This window comes from Manacus vitellinus, unplaced genomic scaffold, assembly GCF_001715985.3.
Source record: "Manacus vitellinus isolate BGI_N305 unplaced genomic scaffold, ASM171598v3 scaffold_63_pilon, whole genome shotgun sequence".
Taxonomy (NCBI): domain Eukaryota; kingdom Metazoa; phylum Chordata; class Aves; order Passeriformes; family Pipridae; genus Manacus; species Manacus vitellinus.
In genome coordinates this window covers 367,312-388,111 of record NW_021940711.1, presented here as the reverse complement: position 1 = coordinate 388,111, position 20,800 = coordinate 367,312, and the positions used below count along the sequence as shown (strand labels likewise).

At 50.3% G+C, this 20,800-nt stretch overlaps 2 protein-coding genes across 3 annotated transcripts; both read right to left on the bottom strand.

The window, feature by feature from the left end:
* Positions 1-1,130: 1,130 nt before the first annotated feature.
* IVD (isovaleryl-CoA dehydrogenase) lies at positions 1,131-15,680 on the bottom strand. Of its 2 annotated transcripts, none has more exons than XM_018083388.3 (12): positions 15,298-15,368; positions 13,418-13,507; positions 12,063-12,114; positions 9,284-9,453; positions 7,777-7,870; positions 7,379-7,515; positions 6,782-6,878; positions 5,594-5,687; positions 4,582-4,663; positions 4,046-4,150; positions 3,385-3,457; positions 1,131-3,299 (listed from the first exon to the last, which is right to left on the bottom strand). In XM_018083388.3, the coding sequence occupies exons 2-12, from the start codon at positions 13,493-13,495 to the stop codon at positions 3,166-3,168; spliced, it is 1,116 nt and encodes a 371-aa protein (XP_017938877.1). In that variant the 5' UTR covers positions 13,496-13,507; positions 15,298-15,368; the 3' UTR covers positions 1,131-3,165. The 2 variants fall into 2 exon arrangements, with proteins under 2 accessions (XP_017938877.1, XP_017938878.1); XM_018083389.2 differs by lacking the exon at positions 15,298-15,368 and adding an exon at positions 15,662-15,680 and having other exon boundaries at positions 3,104-3,299.
* KNSTRN (kinetochore localized astrin (SPAG5) binding protein) lies at positions 15,510-20,001 on the bottom strand. The gene is made up of 8 exons (XM_029963803.1): positions 19,898-20,001; positions 18,816-18,951; positions 18,617-18,673; positions 18,290-18,389; positions 16,902-17,016; positions 16,546-16,607; positions 16,358-16,432; positions 15,510-15,789 (listed from the first exon to the last, which is right to left on the bottom strand). Exons 1-8 carry the CDS (start codon positions 19,959-19,961, stop codon positions 15,658-15,660), a joined length of 741 nt encoding a protein of 246 aa, XP_029819663.1. The 5' UTR covers positions 19,962-20,001; the 3' UTR covers positions 15,510-15,657.
* Positions 20,002-20,800: the final 799 nt, after the last annotated feature.

Sequence of the window (20,800 nt, the reverse complement as noted above, 5' to 3'; positions counted from 1 at the left end):
GGACCCCAGAGATGTCATAGCCCATCTTCTCCACTACATCTTTAACTTGCCTCAGGTTTCCGCATCAAACACGGGCAGCGCCCCAGCTCAGCATGAGCCCAGTTTTTCTACCTCAGGTTGGCTTTCCCTCCAAACAGCTCCAGAGAGGACTCATGGAGCAAAAGGGATCAATTAAGGAACAAGTTACAAACGAGTTCCTGACAGCACTGGCGTGAGGAATTTACCACAGCTCCTTGCACGGGAGGAGCTGAAGAGAGCAGAGCTGCAGCACCCGTGGCAGAAGGACACAGTCCAGCCCTTCCTGTGCCCAAAGCACATAAATCAACTGCTAACCTGTGACACTGAGCTGGCTGCTGCAGGACAGGGGCTTCACACAGCCAAAGAACCTGGGAACACCTCAGAATTCCTTCAGTGAAAGGTCCTGCTGGGCACGGGTTCTCCCTCCTGCCTTCCCCAGCACAGGCAGCATTTCTGCATTCCCAACAAGCTATGAGCCACTTCCTTGTAGATCCCAGAATCACTGAGGTTGGAAAGGCCCTCCCAGCCCATGGAGTCCCCCCTGTGCCCGATGCCCACCTTGTCACCAAGCCCAGAGCACTGAGTGCCACATCCAGTCATTCCTTGGACACCTCCAGGGATGGGGACTCCACCACCTCCCTGGGCAGCCCCTTCCAATGCCTGACCACCCTTTCTGTGAAGAAATTCTTCCTGACGTCGAGCCTGAACCCCTCCTGGCACAGCTTGAGGTGACATCCTCTCTTCCTCTCACTTGCTGATCCTCTTTCCAAATCCCACACTGCTGAAATAAATTGTGTTACCTTCATGAATAATTCCCTCTGCTCTCCGTGCCTCCTCTGCTCAGTGGCCAGCCAGCTGCACACAGGGCAAGGATCTCGAAAAGCTGGGAAGATGCAGCACATCCAGCCCTGCCACCAGCCAAGGGCTGTCAGGCCAGGCCAATTTCCATCTAAAATCCATGGCAGACACAGTTGGATCATGTCCAGAGGCACAGCACTCTGTGTGTTCCCTGTTAGCTCTGCTGCTCTCCAGAGGAGGCCCGAGGCACAGCCCACATGGATCACTGTAAATGTATTTATTTTAAATGAGAATTAGGGGGGAAAGCTGTGGTTGGGAAGACAGAGGGAGGAATAAGCAGGGAAAGCAACACTGTACCCGTTGCTTCCAGCTCAGGAACCAGAACCAGATCCTGCACTTCCCTCTGCTGGGACCCCCTCCAGGAGCACAGGCCACAGCAAAAGCTGATTTTATTAGTATAGCATAAGTATTAACCCCCTTTTCCCCCAAGAAGCCCTCCCAAGCCCTTCTTTCCAGCCCCTTCCCAAGGCAGCTGTGGAAGGGAGTGAGATTTGAATAACACAACCCTGCTGAGGATTTATGAATCTCTCCCTCCCCTGTCCTGTGATCCCTTAGACATTGATTCATTTTACCTTCAACTCCAAGGTGCTGATCAGCCTGGAAAGTGAAGGCATTATTAAGTATGTGTATTAAAATCAGGCCCCTCCAGTGGTAGAGGACAGGTTTAAAAATCTCCAGGTCCCTTCCACCTAGAAAAGCTATTTCTAACAATCTGAATCTCACACCACCCTGTCGTGGCTCTGACACTCCTTGGAGAAGCTCCTCTGGCAGGGATGGATCTTAACAGTGATCCAGGAATTGTGCTGTGATAAAACATAAATGTCTGGTCATGGGAGTAAATTCTTACAGCCCTGTACAACAGTGCACTGAGTGTTTCCCATGTGCACCTCAAGGTCTACTTCCACAGCATTTGGTACAGCTCAGGATGATATTCCTGACAGGCCACCTCTGTCCACCCCCTGTCCAGAGATTTAGGCTGAAAATTAAACCCTGGGATGCTTCCCAGGTGAAGGCCCACCGAGGCTGAGTAAATACCAAGTTTAGGAAGAAGGTGCTGCCACCAGGACTTGAGATGCTCTTTCTGGCTCTTTGTGACTTTCATAAACTCCTGGTGACTGAAGGAAGTGAATTTTCTTCAGTCTGTGGCATTTTAAAATTGTGTGTCAGTCTGTCCCCTGGTATGGACAGGTGTGAACTACAACCACAAAATACACACACTTCAAGGTGATTTCTGTTAAAACTGCTGGGATTTGCCTACATGGCAACTATTTAATTCATTAACTGTTCAATCATATTTCCAGCATCCCATTTTGATTTGTGATTCACTCCTTAAGGCTGGCAGGACACTGTGCAATTTCCTTTAACAAAGCCAAATCAACCTCTATCTGCTGTACAAAATATACACTGGGATCACCCCCAAACACCCTGCGCTCGCTCCAGCTGGAGGTGGAGTGTGAGGACAGGCTTTGCCAAAACAACAACCTTCAGAGAACAAAACCCCAAAAAGTCAACTCCTCCTGCCTGCTTCATCCACAGATGTCACAATACAGGTTTGATTTGTCCCTAGAGCGATGGATGGTGGCACCTCTGAGGGAATGACTTGGTGGGAGCAGTTGGTCAGCACAGCAAGGACTCAGGGCTGCACCAAAATACCTCCAGAAGCAGCCGGAATAAGAGAAGAATTCTGCAAATAGAATGGAATTCTGCAAACAAACAGATGTGGGATTTAAGGAGGCTTTAGGAACCAGCACCTAAAACACTGCCTGTGCACAGATGATGCTGAGCATTGATGAGCAGCCACCCCACGATGTTGGCATCGAGTTCCCAAAATGGAAGGCATTAATCCCACTGGAAGGGCACGGTGGGAAGTTCCAGCTTCCAGTGGCAATATGCTAAATGCTAACTGGTTAATGGCACTTTTGGAAAAGAATAAAATTGCTCCCTCCTTGTCCATTTTGGCTTTTTTGGGTTGACTTTCTGTGCTCAGCAATGGCTGCACAGCCCTCGCCAGCCTGTCCTGGTGGGGGGACAACCCTTGGCCCTGCAATGCTGAGGATCAACAGCTCAGGAACAATGTGAATCAGGATGATCACAACGAGACAAAACCCTTTTCCTGCCATGCCACCCTCTGATTCCTTTGTCCCAGCCCAGTCCAGCAGCTTCTGTTGCCAGAGCGGGCGGAGGGGAGCCCGTGGGTGGCAGTGCCAGGATGGCAAGCGGGAAGCAGTTGTGCGCTCCAGCCTCGTGCTCAAGGCCTCGTGGTGCCGGCGCTGCCCCCGCCCGGGGCCGTTACTGGAAGGTGGCGTTGAAGGCCCTGCCGATGATGAGCCTGCGCACCTCGCTGGTGCCCGCCCCGATCTCGTAGAGCTTGGCGTCGCGCAGGAACCGCCCCATGGGGTAGTCGTTGATGTAGCCGTTCCCACCTGCACCCACAACAAGCCCACGTCAGCCCTGGCCCCCATTCCAGGGGCGGAGGGGGGGGCGGGAGGGACAAGGTCAGGGACTCACCCAGGCACTGGATCCCGTCCAGAGCCACCTGCGTCGCGCACTCTGCCGAGTACAGGATCACCCCGGCGCAGTCCTGGGGCACACAGGGGACAGTCAGCAGAGGGGTCCCCTGCTGCCCTGACCCTGCCATGACTCTGCACCTGCTAAGAACCCTGAACACCCGATCCCAGGGCACAGGGGGCCGCAGCAGTGTCTGTGTCACTGCACAACACTTGTGGCAGGGTCTGTAAATGCCACATAAAGACACAAAGAGGAAAAAAAAGAGACCAATAGAGCAGCAGGGGAGCTGGCCTCTCACAGACGCCCATCAAACCCACAGGAGACTGACGTGAGTTGATGTGGGATGCAGAGCTCTGTGCTCCTGCTGTTAGACACTCAGTCTCCTCCTCTGACAGAGGTGTGGTGGCATTTGGAGGTGACAACACCTCCAACGACTGCTCCAGCCCTTACAACAGCCAGGAGAGGTGTTTGGGCTTCCAATAAACACCTACTGATGCTGCTAAAGCTGTTGCCTTGTAGAAGGAGACTTTCTTTTCATTTGGGAGTGGAAACTGGCCCTTTGGGCTGTGAGGGCTCATTGCAGAGAGCCTCCCCGTGGGCCAGGCTCTGGGACCAGAGGAATTGCCCCAGGACAGCCGGGCCGGGCGGGAGCTGAGCTCACCTTGGCGTTGAAGTGGCCCTGGTCACAGGCCTTGGCCACGTTGTAGACGTACTGCCGGCACGCCATGAGCCGCGTGTACATGTCTGCCATCTTCCCCTGCATGAGCTGCACACACAGCACACACTCAGCACAGCAGTTAACAGAGGGAGGGGGTCACCCATCCCCAAACTAGACGTGGGAAAGGACACGGATCCAGCAGCCAAGAGGGAGCTGGAGGCTCTTTTAAGTGACAGACTCCCAGATATCGGCCACAGTCCCTCACCCCCCACAGCAGCCTGAGGGCAGCAGGCTCAGAGATGCTTTTGCCTTCTCACCACATCCCAGAATCCCAGAATTGTTTGCATTGGAAGGGACCTTAAAGCTCACCCAGTTCCATCCCCCTGCCATGGGCTGGGAACCTTCCACTAGGCCATCACCACATCACGCAGCCCGAGCACAAACCCCATGCAAAGCCCCCCTCCCCACAACAAAGCTCTTGGTCTTCCCATTCTAAAGAGAAAAGAGGACAAACATTCCTAACTCCTCCTCTGCCTCACCTGGAAGTGGCCAATTTTCTGTCCAAATGCTTCTCTGACATGCAGGTATGGAATTGCGTGGTCGAGGACAGCTTGCATGAGCCTAAGAAAAGCACAGGTATGCAGGACAAGGGAAACAGCAGAACTATTCATTAATAATGAGTTAGCTTTGGAGGCATAACCCAAGGCAAAAAGATCCTCACAGCTAAATGGTATCCCTGCTGCCTTCCTACAGCTCGACTCAAGCAAGGCTGAGAATAAAATCCAAAGGTCCCATATTTCTCCCTGGTGCTTCTTTGGGACATCCTGTGATAAGGTCTGGCCTTGTAATTCAGGGACTGAGACTTGGAGAGCTTTCTCACAACCACAGCCAGGACAGTTTGTGCTGCCTCACATCTCCAGAGCTCCCAACTCAAGAAATACCAGCCCATGCCATAAAAAAAGCACAGGCAAGAACAAGGAGGGGAAAAAAATCTTCCTCCTGCTTTGTGGAAGTTGGTCTTTCCACATGAGGATTAGTCCAGAGAGACCACTTGGGAGGACAAAATGAGTGGGGTACAAATAGTTACTGGGGAGTTTAAGAACTGAATAAATGAAGCACAAACCAGTGTGTGACTCTCTGGATAATGTGTCAGATTTTAAGGAATGAGTAATGCAAATGAGCTGGTTATTCCCAGAGTAATCCACACTGGAGGGATACACAAGCCAGCAATCGGGGACTGAGGCAGATTTACCACCTCTGGAAACCAATCTTTTCCAAAGCACCCTCCAGGAGAGTCCAGTGGAGCAGCTACACCGGTGCTGGTGTCCTGTGCTGGTTTGGGCTGGGATACCCCACAGGATGTCCCTGCTCCTGCCTCCTCTGCACCTTGCTTCATTCCCAGCCTCTTCTCTCCTGCTGCCCCAGTATCCCAGTTCTCCATCCAAGACACATCCTACTGAGAGCTGCAGCCCCTGAGGGGGCCCCACTGGGCCTGGTGGCCCCCAAGGACCCTTCTGGCCTTACAGCCCATCAGAGATAACAGACCCTTACCCCAGGGGCCCACCAGACAGCACGAGCCTCTCCAGGTCCAATCCACTCATCAGGACGTAGACTCCTTTGCTCAGGGCCCCCAAGACATTTTCAGCTGCAAAGGGCAGAGGAAAAGTGATTATTTATGTGCAAAACTCAGCCCAGCTGCTGTCTGAGGACCTGTGTTTGTCTGAGGACCTGTGTTCTCCAGGGCTTGGAGCAACCAGGGCTGGTGGGAGGTGTCTCTGCCCATGGCAGGGGGTGGAATGGGATGACCTTCAAGGTCCCTTCTGACCCAAACCAGTCTGGGATTCTATGAGAAAGGATTGAATATCCTGCAGTCACATGAAATGGCCTCAAACTGGTTCAGCTTCCAAGACCAAAGATCAGAAGGAGCACTAATGGCCAGAGTGCCAAGTGTGTTCACTTCCAACACTGCAATGATGAGCCTCTCCATGTTACCACAAGATGGAAATCCTGTTTCCATGAGAACACACTGCTCCCTGCAGATGATTCCTGGGAGATGATCAGAGGACTGGGGCACTGGCCTTTCTCATTTCAGAATGGAGGGATCCAGCATAGTTAGAAACATCAGGTTTCAGCTGAAACTCTTCTACTTTGGCTTTTGGTGGTGTATGGGGAGCAGGAGAGCTCCTGGCTCTGCAGATGTGCAATCCTGAATTTCATGATTCTGGATAGGACATCTCCACTTGCTCTAGAGAGGCTGGAATTCTTCTATCAACAAAAATAGCCACTGGCATAACAAATATTGCTATTACAGAGGCCTCTGCTGTATTAACTAGTGGGGTAAGGATGGCCATTTTCAGGCCCTGACCTCAAAAGAACTCCATGTTACAGGCAACCCAAAAGCCTGTTGGAGAGTCTCCAGTGACAAAACCTTCCAGGGAAAGCAGCTCACCCACATATGAGATGGGAGCTCTAATGGGAACAAGCTTCCTGGGAAGCCTCAGCGAGGTTTTGGAGAAGCAGTGGTTGAGAGGTGGGTCCATGAGGCCGAAACAGCAGTGACCTGACAAGGGATGTGCTCCCTCCCTGCAATCCAGCAGATTGCACTTCCAGTTCCACCAGCTCCCTTGGAGGCAGATAAGATCTGCAAAGCCCTCTGGGTCACAGGCTGAACATGGGTGTAATTAGTGATCCAACTTATCTGATCAGGCAGGAAACCTCCCCGACTGGAACCCGACTCACCAGGGATCTTGCAGTCTTCAAAGATCAGTTCACAGGTATCAGACCCTCTCATTCCCAGCTTATCCAGCTTCTGGGTTGTCCTGAAACCAGGTGTTCCCTGAAAGTCAAGGCAGTAAAAGCACAGTTTGAATCTCAATTCTGACAGACTAAGGAAAGTCACGAGAGGTCTGTGAAATTCCCCTGACCACAGGAATATGTGCAGGGTGCCAGGAGGGAGTCAAAGGGAACTGGGACCTAGAACAGGTCTAAGTGCAAGCGCAGAGAAAAACCCCTACATGAACCTTGTGCACCCATTTTCTAATGCACATAAATACTATATAAACGAATTGGACAGCTGTCAACACAGCCCCTCCTACAGCAAGGGATGAAGCTCTGCCAGTAACAGAACTATTCTAATCACCAGGTTAAGTCCACCACAAGGTTTACTGATCCCTGAGATTTTATATTCTTTCATTAAAGGTTCCTCTTCCATTTTTCAGGCAGAAAGTAGTTTGTCTTCGAGCACGGGGCTGACAGCTCTAGAAGGAAAACCAGCTGGCTTTAAATGAGGCAGTGAGGGATTGAGCTTTAACAACCTGAGGGAATGGCTGAACCCACCCTCTCCACGATGAAGGCGGTGATCCCGTGGGAGGCCGGGACTGCGGTAATGTCAGTTTTAGCATAAACAATGAACACATCTGCATCCGGCCCGTTGGTGATCCAGAATTTGTTCCCATTCAGAACAAAGTAGTCTCCTGCAAGCCAAGAGATGAGATCTGTTAGCTCACAACAGAGCAACACCAATATCCCCACTCTGTGTATTCCCAAACAGGATTCACAGAATCCCAGAATCATTTAGGTCAGAAAAGCCCTCCAAGTTCATCAAGTCCAACCTGTGCCCCATCCCCACCTTGTCCCCCAGCCCAGAGCACTGAGTGCCATGTCCAGTCGTTCCTTGGACACCTCCAGGGATGGGGACTGCACCACCTCCCTGGGCAGCACAGGACAGGCCTCACCTTTCTTATCTGCTTTCATCTTCATGGACACGACATCAGAGCCAGAGTTGGGCTCGCTCATGGCCAAGGCCCCGATGTGCTCCCCGCTGATCAGCTGGAAGAAAACACCACCATAAGCTAAAGGGGGAGAGCAGCAGCGTTGTTTGTTCCCTCTTTACCCTCCCCGGCTGTTTCCCTGCACTGGACCCCCACAGCCACTGTTCTCTGCAGGAACAAAACCGAGAGCCGCCGTTCCCGGCACAGCCTGAGCAGGAGCTCCCTCGTGCTGTGCTCAGGGAACAGAACCACATCCCAGTGGGATGAGATGACTCAGCTCTGCCTGAGCTAGACAAGCACAGCCCTGCTTGCACAACACACGAGGAAGGTGCCAAAGAACCACGCAGGCACCATATGCCTCTGCCCAGCTCCTGCCTGTGCTTTGTGCTGCCCTTTTACACAAACAGCAGTTGGGGAACACAAGAGGCCAACGAGGGGGTGAAAAGGACTGGAAAAGTTGTCCACAACGTTTTCACAGCCCAGTCCCCCCACACTCACCCCACAATGGCAGATGGACAGCCTCCTCCTGTGCCTGCTCACACCAGGCTCTGGCAGAGCTGTTGCTTCCTCTTCACTCTTATTTCATTCTGCCCTTTTCTCCTTGCCTTTTTGCCCTCCCTGTGTACTTTTATCCATCCTCTCCCCGTTTTGATCTCTATTTGTTCCTTAAAAAGCAGACTCAATGCCTAAGGTACGTTCAACCAATTCAACCCATCAGCGCACCACTACGGAAGTTTTCATGATCTGCTCAAATCTAGTGAAGCACCTTTAAGTGCTCTGTCAGGAACCAAGACAAGTCAGAGCTGAAGTGGTTGCACATCTCATGGAGGGGCTGAGAACGAGGCATGAAAATACACCTGAGCAACGAGGGCAGCTCGGGGTCACACATCTGCAGGGTGCACAGTGCTCTGAGGAAGCGACACTGCACTTTGCGTGTGGCTTAAATCAAGTGTCTCGTGCTGATCCTTCCACTGATAATCTCAGGGGCTCATTCAATGTGCTTGCTCATTGCTCTTCCACGCATTTAGAAAGTGAAATTCATTTAACACACCAGAGTCACGAACATCAACGCCCCAAATGATGATGGGGTTTCACATGTAGTTAATTAGCAGACAAGCCAAGCGTTTGGGCAGTGAGAAATGGAGAACATAAGATAAGAAAGCAGTGGCTTTCACCTCAGAGATCTCAAAACAATTTGGGAACTTGGAAGAATATCACCAGTACCGCCTCAAAACCTCTTTTAGTAACATAGCTCCAGACCTGCAGACATGGAGCTTGGCATGGAACGAGGTCAGTGAGGATTAACAGAACAACAACTGGCCAGCTACAGAAGTTTGGCAAGTTTGGTATTCCCCAAGGTTTGGTGCCTGAATCCCGCTGCTGCTTCAGATATCGCACACTGTGAAAGACACCCACCCCTGCAGCCCAAACCCAGCTGCTTCCCAGCTTTCCCCCCGCTCCAGCCACGGACCTTGGGCAGGTACTTGTGTTTCTGGGCGTCGTTGCCGTTGCGCACGAGCTGGTTGATGCACAGGTTGGAGTGGGCGCCGTAGCTGAGCCCCACGGCCGCCGACGCGCGCGAGATCTCCTCCATCACCAGCACATGCTCCAGGTAGCCCAGGGCAGAGCCCCCGTATTCCGCTGGGAAAGAGGAAAGACCTCCCGTTACCCACCACGTGCACGACAGCCCAGGGCTGGGCTCGGCCTCGGCTGAGATCCAGGACACTTGGAACGGTTCTGGGACTGTCACTGTCCCTGAGCCGGGCGCTGCTGGCTCTCCCCATCCTCTCTGGATCTCAGTTCGCATCCTCAAGGCACAGGGACACTATTTCTTCAGCATAATCAACCATTTAGTTGTACAGCACAGTTGATATGCAGAACACGCACAAGGACACATCCCAAATATACTGACACTGCACAACGAGTCCTTCTTGTCAGCCATCCTCAGGTGCAACCTTCATGTGACCATAAAGGTTAAATCACCAAGAGCAATCTCTGTTAGGTGAGCAGACAAAGGAACACAGGCAAGGTTTATGAAGTCCACATGTGCTTGCCCCCAAACAAGAGAGGAATCCTCAAACTGTTAAAAAAATGGGGCACTAAGGACTTTTCTGAGCCCACAAGTGTGGAGGACACCAGAATTTTGATGAGTGGCCGATTCAGAAGGAGAATGATGCATAAGTGTAACTGCTGTGAATTATACAACATGTAATTCACCAGTGACAAAAATGTGGATTTCAAGAGAGGATGAAGTGAGACAGAGCAGCACTGAGAGCCTGGCTGGGCACACTGAGCTGAGCCTAAAATTAGTGGTAAGGGTTAAGGTCACACAGTAAAACAAGGAGAGGGAAGGCAGTAAAAAGAGAAGGCTGAGAAACGCATAATGGCCTTGAGCAGCTAACAGCCTACACAAATATTTAGATATATACCTACCACACTTTATCTACACACAAATACAGTCCCTTCCCAGCCTAAATGCTTTGTTCTACAGTAGGAAGCAAGTGGTTGTACTGCTAAGGGAAGAGCTACATCAGGACACAAACACTGAGCAGCAGTGGGGGAGGAAACCCAGGAACACTTACTCATCACCAATGTGAGGGCTGCAAACAAGAGCAACAGGGATAAGAGCAAATCTGTCTGTGTGCTCAGGGTGACCAAAGGGCTGAGCTTGGAGAGGTCCCAAATCCCTCAAATGAACCCCACAGCCACTGGCATCACGTGCAGCCTTTCCTCCCACTCAACTCGTTTCAACTCCTGCCTTTATCTGCAGGGCTCTTCGTCCTCTGGAACCTCCTCTCTCTACCACAAACCAGAGTGCAGGGGTTTGCTCTCCATATCCTAAAAGATGGGGCTAACAGTTTGTCATATATGCCAAAACAAGAGGGTTTTCTATTAATTCCTATGAAATGGCTGGATTTGGTGCTTTTGCCTCATGAGAGGCAAACTGCTCAACTGTGAGCAGTCCTGATCCAGGATTGCTTTGCCCTGCAAGAGGAACAGGAAAATGATCCTGCCAGACTCCTCTTCATGTAGCAGAAGCCATGGTGTGACTTAGAATGTATACTCTGTACGCATGACATACCTGTATTAGTGTTCTGTGGTAAGTACATATTTGCATTTCTTAGCACTTCATAAAATAAATGGGAAATCACAAACAACACAGCTTTCTCAGTTTTCAGAAGAAAATAAACAGCACTTATTCAAAATGCTCCTTTAATAGGCTTGATCCACCAGTGCCCAAATATTTAATTGTGTATGCCCATGTAAGACTCCACACCATCTCCACATCCTAAATCCCAGGCTCCACCTCCTCCAACATACCTGACCATCAATAAAGAATCACACAAGTCCACAATCCAAAACAAGGTGGGAAATCCTGGGTGTAGGAGGGTTTGAGAGGTAAACCTTTGAGATAAAGGACAGGACTCATGAGGGGATGGCTCACTGATAATGTGGGAAACTGCTGTAAGCCTCGGGCACAACATCAGAGGAGAAAGAGGGAAGAGGGAGACAAACCAGGAGCAGCAGTAAATGTGGAAGAGGAAAGGGAGAGAAAGCAGAAATGCAGAGTCTTCTAGCACTGAGAGAGGTAGAGGCATTATTTTGACATTGCTATTCAGCTGGATCCTGCAGAGGCCTTTGCACAGCCACATCTAGAAAACAGACTTGTCCACTGGGAAAGAAAGGCCCCATCAGCCCCTTTTCTCCACTCAGGGCTTCTCATTCCCCTGCCCTGCTTTCAGCATGACCACACTCATCTGTAACATTAATTAGAACACTTGCACTGACCTGGACAGGGCTCAGTAAGATTTACCCTCATTTTCTTCTGGCTGTGCTCAGCTCTCCATTAGTTATCTCTCCTTTTCAGAGCATTAGTTTAGACCCTTTAACTTCTCCCATTACAAATGAATGCTTGTTCATGGATACTTTTACCTCTAGCTCTCCTTCTTCCAATCTTGCTTCGTATCAGAAATGCACAAACGTGTTTGAGGTGCACACGTTACACCTGGAGAAACCATTTCTGAGCAGTGCTTTTAAACGGTGACAGGCCATTCTGTAACCATCCAGAAGTCTGACAAGGAAAAAGGATTTGGACCCAGAGAAGGATAACAACAGTTTGGAAATTTTTTTTAAAGACACAATGATGGGATAGAATGGATGTCACATCAGAGACAAGGCTGTTATGGACTGGAAAGCCAGAGTTTAAGTGGTCTCTCCCAGCAGGAGGTAAAAGATAGGAATAAACTTACCAGGAGCTGTGATCCCCAGAACTCCCAGTTCTCCAAGTTTCTTCCAAAAGTCCTACAAACACAGAACAAGGAATGAGCCCACACTTGCAGTCAGGGCATCAGCATAAAAAGTTTCCCCAGGGAGCTCCCTGGAAACATCAGTTTGTCCCCGGGCCATCACAGGAATGTGGTAAATCCATCGATACCTGTCGCTCCCGCAGTGCAGCTCCAGCCCTGGGGCTGAGAACTCGGGCAGGCCTGAGGACACAGGTTGTGCTACACATGGGAGGAGCTGGTGGAATTCAGTGAATATTCACAGGGCTAAAATTACTTCTGGAAGGACAACTCCTAAGATGCGAATCTTTGCTCACTTTAAGTAAAATTTCAGTGAAACAGCATAAGTTGTCCATGACTAAAACCCTGGAAATAGGAAGAGCTGCTGTGAGCTGGCACTTTAAAATCACTTCTTCCAGCATTTTTTCTCTATTCTTCTTCCAGCAAAACAGGAACTGGCAACTAAAGGCAAGGAAGCTTCCTTGGGAGAGATTAAAAACCAGGAATGTCACAGCCACGATGTAACATAGTAGGAAAGGATGGTCCTCGCCACCGAGGACCACACGTATCCTGGTGGGACCATCTCCCTGCTGCTCCTTTCCTCTGCTGCATGATGGACACCCAGGGGAGCTCTCCCCACATGGCCTCTGTGTCCAGCAATTAAGATAATTATCAGGAGTAATCTCCAGAGAATGCAAAAAGTATAATTCAACAGCTCTGGATGACACCTGGAGTGCCAGGGTAAATTTACACACTTCACTTCAAAGCCACACATATATCCCTGGAAATGTCAACATGAGAACTCTGGGAAATCCTGGCACATGTTTAGAGCTTTTTGAGTCTTGTGGAGCTTATGAAAACCAACAGTCAGATCTCTTGTTTCCATCAGTCAAAGCACCCCGTGGCACAGAACTCGTCGGGTTTATGAGGAAGGCAAGTTTCAGCTGGACACTCAAACACCACGTCTCGGCACACAAATATTTTCACAAGTCTGAGAGGAAACTCATGTCCATGAGAGGGACTGAGCCAGGAAAACACAAAGTACGTGTTGGGGAAGGAGCCTGAACAGAGCCAAGCAAAAACCCCATGGTAAGAACCTGAACAAGATCATTATCTGTATTTTTTATTATTACCTCTGGGTTCTGCCCCAGAGTGCTGAAAATAGGTAAAAAAACGATAAAAGAGGAAATCATAAAAAGGTTCTCTGTGGCTTTTAAGTTTGAAAAGCTAATGCCATGTTCCTGTGGTGTGCACTGGGATTGTCTGGACTGAGGTGCAGATCCAAGAACCCCCTTTTCCACACATACACATGGAATACTTGCCCGCATGCCTTTGAATTCATTCTCCTGGTCAATCTGTTGAGCCTTCGGAGCCAAATGCTCTTGGCAGAACTTTGTCATGGTCTGTCTAAGCTGGGAGAAGAGGGGAGGAAAAACACACATATTGCATCTCATCAATACATCCTCATCTTCCCACAGGTCCTGCCAACATTCCCCTGCCAGGCAACTCCAGCATCCCAAACCCAGAAGCAAAGGACCATAAGGAAATCCACGGTTCAGTTTATTGGCTGGAATACCCCATAAAAGGGTCATGGGTTTTAGTCTTTTAAAAAGGAGCTGAAATACTTAAGTTCATCTCAGCATTTACCTTAACCTCACCCCAACAGGAGAGAATGTTCCTGAACTCCTGCCTGCACTGGGGTTTTGGGGCATGTTTTTGGGCAGGGAACTTTGAAAGCAGATGAACTGCACTTATAAGGTGCTAACCCCAAACAGTGGCTGATTATAGTGCCATTTAATTACCTGCAGATGCCTGTAGTAATTAGAGATGCTCATTGAAATGTGTCCATGTATGAAACTGGAATTCCATTATCTATCCTACTATTTCCTACAGAGGGCATAATTGATAGAGCCAGGTATGTTCATTGATCCAAGTGTCAAAAAAACTCAAAATCTTTTTCTAAACCTTAAATACATACTTGAATTATATACATAAATACACTTGAATATATACATGTATTCTGCAGAAGTCTATACACATACTAAGAAATTATACACACTTCAATAATGAAGTGTCTTTAATACAAAGATTTAAAACTTCTGCCTGTATATTATGGTAGTTTAATGATCCCTTTTTTATCTTTTTTGGTTCTTTATTCTCACAAATTAACGCTGGTGAAGGAACAGTTTTAGAGACTGAAACCCTGTGCTGTTTAACCAGAACCTGTACAAGAAGCAGGAGCAACAAACCAAAATATGCCCACGCTTCCCTGCCTTTCTCTGAGCCCTGCAACCGAAGCATTCTCTTTCTTAAAATAAAGAGATATGCTAAATTTCCATGGCCATGTGGATTCCAGTACCACCAAACAAGCTTTCTCCGCACTGATGGATTTAAAAACTCAAAAGAACCCCAAAAACCACATCAGACACAGAACAAAGAATATGCTGAGTTGGCAGGGACCCCCAAGCATTAAAGTCCAACTCCTGGCCCTGCACAGGACACCCCATAATCCCACCCTGTCCCTGAAGGTGTTCAAATGCTCCTTGAGCTCTGGCAGCCTTGAGGCCACAACCACTGCCCTGGGGAGCCTGTCCAGTGCTCCAACTACCCTCTGGGGGAAGAACCTTTTCCCAATACCCAGCCTAAACCTTCCTTGGCACAGTTCCAGCTGTTCCCTGGGTTCTGTCACTGGTCACCAGGGTAGAGTTTGGTGCTGCCCATTGGGAGGGAGCTGTAGACTGTGATGAGGTCTAAGAACTATTATCCTAAATCTTTAGGTGCTCCGTTGGGCAGAACAGGCTGGGAGAGCTGCAACTCTTCTTTTGAGAGGATCTGATGAGACCCAAGCGATTTGTTCCTTCGGTGATCACGTTTCTGGAGACGACTCCCGATGCAGGAGGCCCAGCGCGGGCGCAGCGGCCGTTTGCCTGGTCGGGGCGGTGTTCTACGGCGAGGAGAGCAGGTGCTCCGGGCGGGAAAGGTGTCCCGGCAGAAAGCCCGCGGCGGGCCACAGACGTCCGGGGCGACGCCATGTGCGGAGCGCGCGCCCCCCCTGCGCGCACGGCGATGGCCGGTGCCGCCGCTTGCGGCAATGGAGTGCGCGACGGGGCCTGCCACACCCCCGGTCGCGGGATCCCCGGCCCGGCCCGGGCCCGGGCCCGGCAGTTACCCGGCGTTTTTGCTCCGCGTTCTCAGCCCGTACCTGGCGCTGCTCGGCGCTGTCAGCCCGTTATCACCGTGTCGTCCACGCCAGCCCCGCGCCGCCCCGCCGCAAGCACCGCCGCAGCAACCCGCCCCGGACGCCTCGCAGGCGGCCCGCCCGCCCAGCACCCGCCGCCATGGCCCGCTTCCGCGCGCCACCCGCGCGGCACGCGCTGGCCCCGCCCCCGCTCCCCGCCCCGGGAGGGGCCGGAGGACAGTCCTGCACCTTTAATGGAGCAAAGTACCGACGGCACACACCGGGACACGCGGGAATCCAGCCAGCGCGGGGCAGGGACCACTGAACCAGGGGTACAACAGCAAACACAACCCCCAGAACCCCAGTCCAGTCCGTCCTCATGCCTCACATCGCCAGGAGGTGCTCCAGCTCATTGAGTGTTGCTGTGTGTTCCTCGATTTCTGCTTGGAAGGAGGAATGGTTCTCCAGGGACCGCTGGCTCTCCTCCTCTGCTGATTTCCACATGTCCATCCCTGCCTGTGGAGGAGTCAGTGCACACCCCGTGTTACCAACACCAGAGGAAGGAACAGCAAAACCACATCCTAAAGGAGCTCCAGCCAAAGATCTGAGCCCTTCCCCCTAAACTAGGCTTAGTGTGGCATTCTTTACCTTGGTTGCTGGAGGAAAATGTCAATTTACCTGCAACCAAAATTTAGCAAGTTTCATGTAAGAGCTAATCAATGAAGTAGCTGTTAAGTCTCTTCCCAAGGACTGTAGAGATGTAATTCAATGACTATTTTGGTCTGTGTATAGATAAGTATTGAAGCCACTTGTGCTTGCACCCTTCTCAGTTCCTGAGAGACTATCCAAGGTCACTGCTCTGCAACAGCTTCCAAGTCATATCAGATCCTCTGAATTCCAGAGTAACAACCACACTGGCAGCTTCCTCTATTTAGAAGAGGAGTAGCACAGTTTCCTTAACACATTTATATCAAAAAAATGAATACTACAGGTTTTCATCTAGTTCACGTGGAGAAAAGAGGAGCAAAATAACCTCTCTGAGCACCTACTGCTCGTTGCCTGGTTGAGTCAGTGACAGTCTCACCTGATGCACCTCCTTCTCTTCTGCCAAGGTTTGGTTAAACAGCCTCAGCTCTTCTATGAGCTTCTCAGTTAACAGCTGAAGAGGAAAATAATTTTTAATATAATGTGAGTCCCAGCAGATGTTTCAGCATCGGGAGGGAAGGGCAGAGACACACAGACCCCTCAAAGCCCATTTCAGACCTTTCTTACCATTGTCTGTTCCTGGCACTCCTGGGTCTCCTTTTCCTGCTCCAAAATGTTGCTGCCTGTAACTAATTTAGGAGACGCATTAGAGAACCTCTAATACACAGACTTTGTGTTTGTAAGAACAAACAGTTTTTCAAAGTAACTTTCTACAGCAAGAACAACTAAGTTATTTTATCCAGGACAAGGCCTACTGCAGGAAGCAGCTTTTTCTCTTAAGCCACAAAAGGCATGGAGTTCCATCAGCATTCCTTTAACAAGGAAGCACAGCCCAAATGTCTAATGAACAGTCACAACAGGAGAATGAAGAAAACATTCTGAAGAATGAGGACCAGGATGTGAGTGAAGCGCAGAGTCCTTACCAGGATCAATGTTCCTGCTCTCTAAAATCACCATGCAAGTCTCCTGAAACTTCTTGAGCTTCTCAACTTCTTGGCCCAGGCTGTCATTCTTCTCCTTTAACTCCTTGACAGTGCTCTGCCATGAACACAGGTTGTGAGGGAAGCAAGCTTCCAAGAAGATGTCCTTGTCCTTGGTCAGCAGTACTGACATGGACAGCTTAACAAGTGCTGCTCTGGCCCTTTTGTCTCCACCACCACAGCAGATTAGGTGCTGCACACCCTTGCTCCTGCTTCCTGACAGGATTAAATACATCTACCACATCCCCACATCACACCAAAATTTGATCCTAAGAGAAATTCCTCTTAGGTAGTCCCGGATCGTCTCTTTTGCTCCCTCATTTATATAAATAATTCGTGCATTGAGGAGCATGGAAACATTCAGAAGAAAAAGGGATCATATTTTTTTACACAATCCAAGTATCACCAGGCAATTGGACAAGCTGATCAACCTCCCAAGCTGAATGCAATTCTCCAAGAAATCAATAAGCACGTGCATAAGGATGATCCAGCTGACAGTGTCAAAAGCTTCTGGGACATTTCATGGGAGGTCTCAGAGGCTCTTAAGGAAATCAAGCTGTGAGATATGAGGAAGGATCATCTCACAGATTGAGAACTAGGAAATAAAGTGAGATTCTACAGCCAGGGGTTGCCAGGGGGGGCCTCCTGCGAGTGACAGAAATGGAGCTAAATGTGTCCTAAAGTGAACTGTAATGACGAAACTTCCAATTTCAAATCTAAACTTGATTCCAGAAAGTCAAATCTGTTTGAAACAGAATCCCCTGGACAGTCCCAGCTCTCTCAGCCTTTCCTCCAGTCACTTAATCATCTCTGTGGCCCTTTGCTGGACCCTCTCCATTGTATCCATGTCTCTTTTGTACTAGGAGCCCAGAACCAGACAAAATATTCCCAGTTTGGCCTCCCCAGTGCTGAGCAGATGGGGAAAAAAACTTGCAGAGGAATACAAAGACACAAAAAGATTAGGCAACTAAGTGATTATTTACAGTTCCTTTGGCTGTAGTGAGGAAGCACCTGGCAATATCAAGGCTGTTCTAATAAAATTCCATACAAGTGTCTAGTTGTGAACTTGAAATATTCTCCCACAGTGAGTGTGAACTGGAATTAGAGCTCTACTAACATTTCACAGGGAGCTAGATGCATTTTCCATCGCAAGGCACCTGCAGCTCTGCTGATTCCCAGCTTCTGGCAGATATCAGAGGAGAAAGCCCAGCCCACCCAAACTCAACTGACTTGTGATGGAGGCAGGAAAATGAGCAAGACAATCCTTAACATGACCCTGTAGGGATATAAGAATTATTCAATGATTTATTAATCTTTCCCGCTTCCCTTACCTGTGCTCCTGTTAGTCTGGAATGCAGCTGTTTATTGGCTGTTTCCAACAGCTGATTCTTGCTTTTCAGCTCTGCTTCTACTTTGTATCTGTTGAGAGCACTGTAGAGTCAAAAAGCAAAGATTTAGGGGCAAAAAAGACCAGTTTTGCACACCTTCTTTTGCTTACACAAACATGCCCTTTTCAGCAGTATTTGCTTTTGCTCCTGACCAACAGATCTGACCAGCAAACTTGGCAGGAAAGCTGCACGTGGGTGAGAGCTCATTGTAACCCTCCATGGGTTACACCACGGCATGAGGGCAGCTCACAGAGAGGGGAGGAAACGCACCCTCTTGTCGCTGTCTTCCTGGAAAACTGCTCCCCTTTCTTGGCAGATTTCGGCAACCTTAAAAGATGGATAAAATACAGTTAGCAGAAGACCACTGTGCTGCTGCAGATCAAGTCTGTTAGTCTGACAAAGTCTGCAAAAATAAGCCATCTTTGGGACATCTGCCAAAGAAATCCATCGATATTTTGCTTTTATTTACCCTTGGTTCCCAGCCTTGAAGACACCATCCGCTGGAAGGTTTGAGACAAAGTTAAAGTTGGGATCCTTGCTGAATTCTGGCTCTGATGCTTTGGTGGTGCAGTGGCCTTTCTTTGAAGGAAAGGTCACTTGTGTTTCTGCAAGAAAATCACAACACTGAAAACACTCCGGTCTGGAAAAGACCTCCTTAGGGTCTCTCAAACCTTCAATTTGAGGAAAATCAAAGTTATATTTGGCTCAAATAGAGACTTTAAGGTAGAAACAACTAAGAGCAGCCTTCAAACTTTACCCAGGATTAAGTGTTCAGAACAAGCCACAGATAGGTCAGTATAGACAGCGTTAAAACATAATTACCAGGCTTGAATGAATGGGAGAAAGGGTGAAAGTGATAATATAGATGTGATAATAAAAATCTCATACAACATTCAACACGCCACAGGGTTACAAGCAATGCAGTTCAACACTGGAAGCAAAACAAACACAGCCCAGTCAAAACTCTGTTCAGAGACCTTCATACTCCAGTTCATTAAGAGCAGATAGCTACTAAAATAGCATTACAGAGAACTAGCTTTCTACGTGGTTTACTTCTCTTAAATTGCAGCTGCTTGAGTGTATAAGCTTGGTTCACACAGTTGCTTTGTTTTCTCCCCGAATTTCAGTATATTCCCAATAACACATCCACGAGCACATTTACATGCAGTTTCCATCGATACAGCCCAGCTCCCCTGACTTTAACGCTAAGCCCGGGTGCCTCACGTTCCTAAAGTCCCTAAATAGCATTAAAAGATCTATAAAAGCGAGAGACTGGAGGGAGCATCTTTCACATGCACGGGCCGCCGCCTTCAGCGGGCGGGGAATACACACGGCGGGAAAGCCAAAAAGCGTTAACCTATGTGCTAAAGACGGGCAGAACAGCGGTGAAAAAAGCTTATCACTAGATTTCGGAGCAGCCATCACGGGGCAGGCAGAGCCGCAGCTCCACGAAAGTGTGGCGTGCCGCCCACCGCCCCGTCCCCCGGCCTAACCCCCTCCACCCCCCCCCCGGCCGTGCCCGCCGGTGCCCCCGCGGTGCCCGGCACGTACCTGCGGGCGGCGCGGGGCGGTGTGTGCCGCCGTACACGGGGATGCGGGAGGGCTCCCCGTCCATGGCGGCCGCTCCCCTCAGCCGCCGCCGCCCTCGAACCGCGCGCGCCGCGACCGTTGGGTGGCCCCGCGCATGCGCGGGGGGGGAGCGGGAGGGCGCGTGGCCGTTGGGGCGCGCGGCGCGGGGCGCCGCTGAGGGGGCGCGAGGCGGGGAGCGGCGCGCGCCCCGCCCTCCGTTTCGCGCCCTTTTTGCCTCGCGCGCCCCGCCCTCAGCGAAGGGTCTTTTGGCTCTGTGCGAGGCTCCTTCCCCGCGGGGAACAGCCCGAGCGCTAATTCTTCCCTTCGTTCGCTGCCTCCTGCTGCCTCGCCCTCTACTTTGGGCACTCGAGGCCGGGAGAATCCCGAGCTGTGCGGGGATTCGAGTGGACTGCGTGGACGCGAAGGCGTCAGGGCGCTGAGGGCGCCGGTGCTGACCCTTCCGTGTGAGGTACTGAAATCGCCCTGCAATGCTGTGAGGTGAAAGGAGGCATCTGTAGAAAACGTTTCTCGACTTAAGAGACATTTGCGGTGCTTTCCAAGGTGGTTTTTATAATGCGTGGGAAATCCCTCCAGACAGCAATGGGGAGCATGGTGCCCTCTCCCTCAGGGAAGGCGCCGCAGCCACGGCGGGTCCCCCAGCCCCGTGCCAGGCTCTTTCCCTCAGGGAAAACTGGAGCACAATTCCGTCTTTCCTTCCTCTCCTTCCTCCTGCTACTTCACCCTCTGGTTTGGGCACTCGAGCATCGAGGGCTTTGTGGCCGTCGAGGGGATGTGGACACGCCAGAGCTGCGAGGGCGCTGGTGCTGCCACGTGGAAATAAGCTTGGGTGTGAGGTACTAAAATTGCCCTCCAGTGCTGTAAGGT

Coding starts and splice junctions, on each gene's coding strand:
- IVD (XM_018083389.2), bottom strand. CDS start 13,495: ATGACAAAGTTCTGCCAAGAGCATTTGGCTCCGAAGGCTCAACAGATT. Junction 7,516..7,776: donor GATGAAAGCAGATAAGAAAG/GTGAGGCCTGTC, acceptor CTTGGCTTGCAG/GAGACTACTTTGTTCTGAAT. Junction 5,688..6,781: donor TGAAGACTGCAAGATCCCTG/GTGAGTCGGGTT, acceptor TGCCCTTTGCAG/CTGAAAATGTCTTGGGGGCC.
- KNSTRN (XM_029963803.1), bottom strand. CDS start 19,961: ATGGACGGGGAGCCCTCCCGCATCCCCGTGTACGGCGGCACACACCGC. Junction 18,952..19,897: donor CCGCCCCGCGCCGCCCGCAG/GTACGTGCCGGG, acceptor ATTTTCTTGCAG/AAACACAAGTGACCTTTCCT. Junction 18,390..18,616: donor AGGAAGACAGCGACAAGAGG/GTGCGTTTCCTC, acceptor TTGACTCTACAG/TGCTCTCAACAGATACAAAG.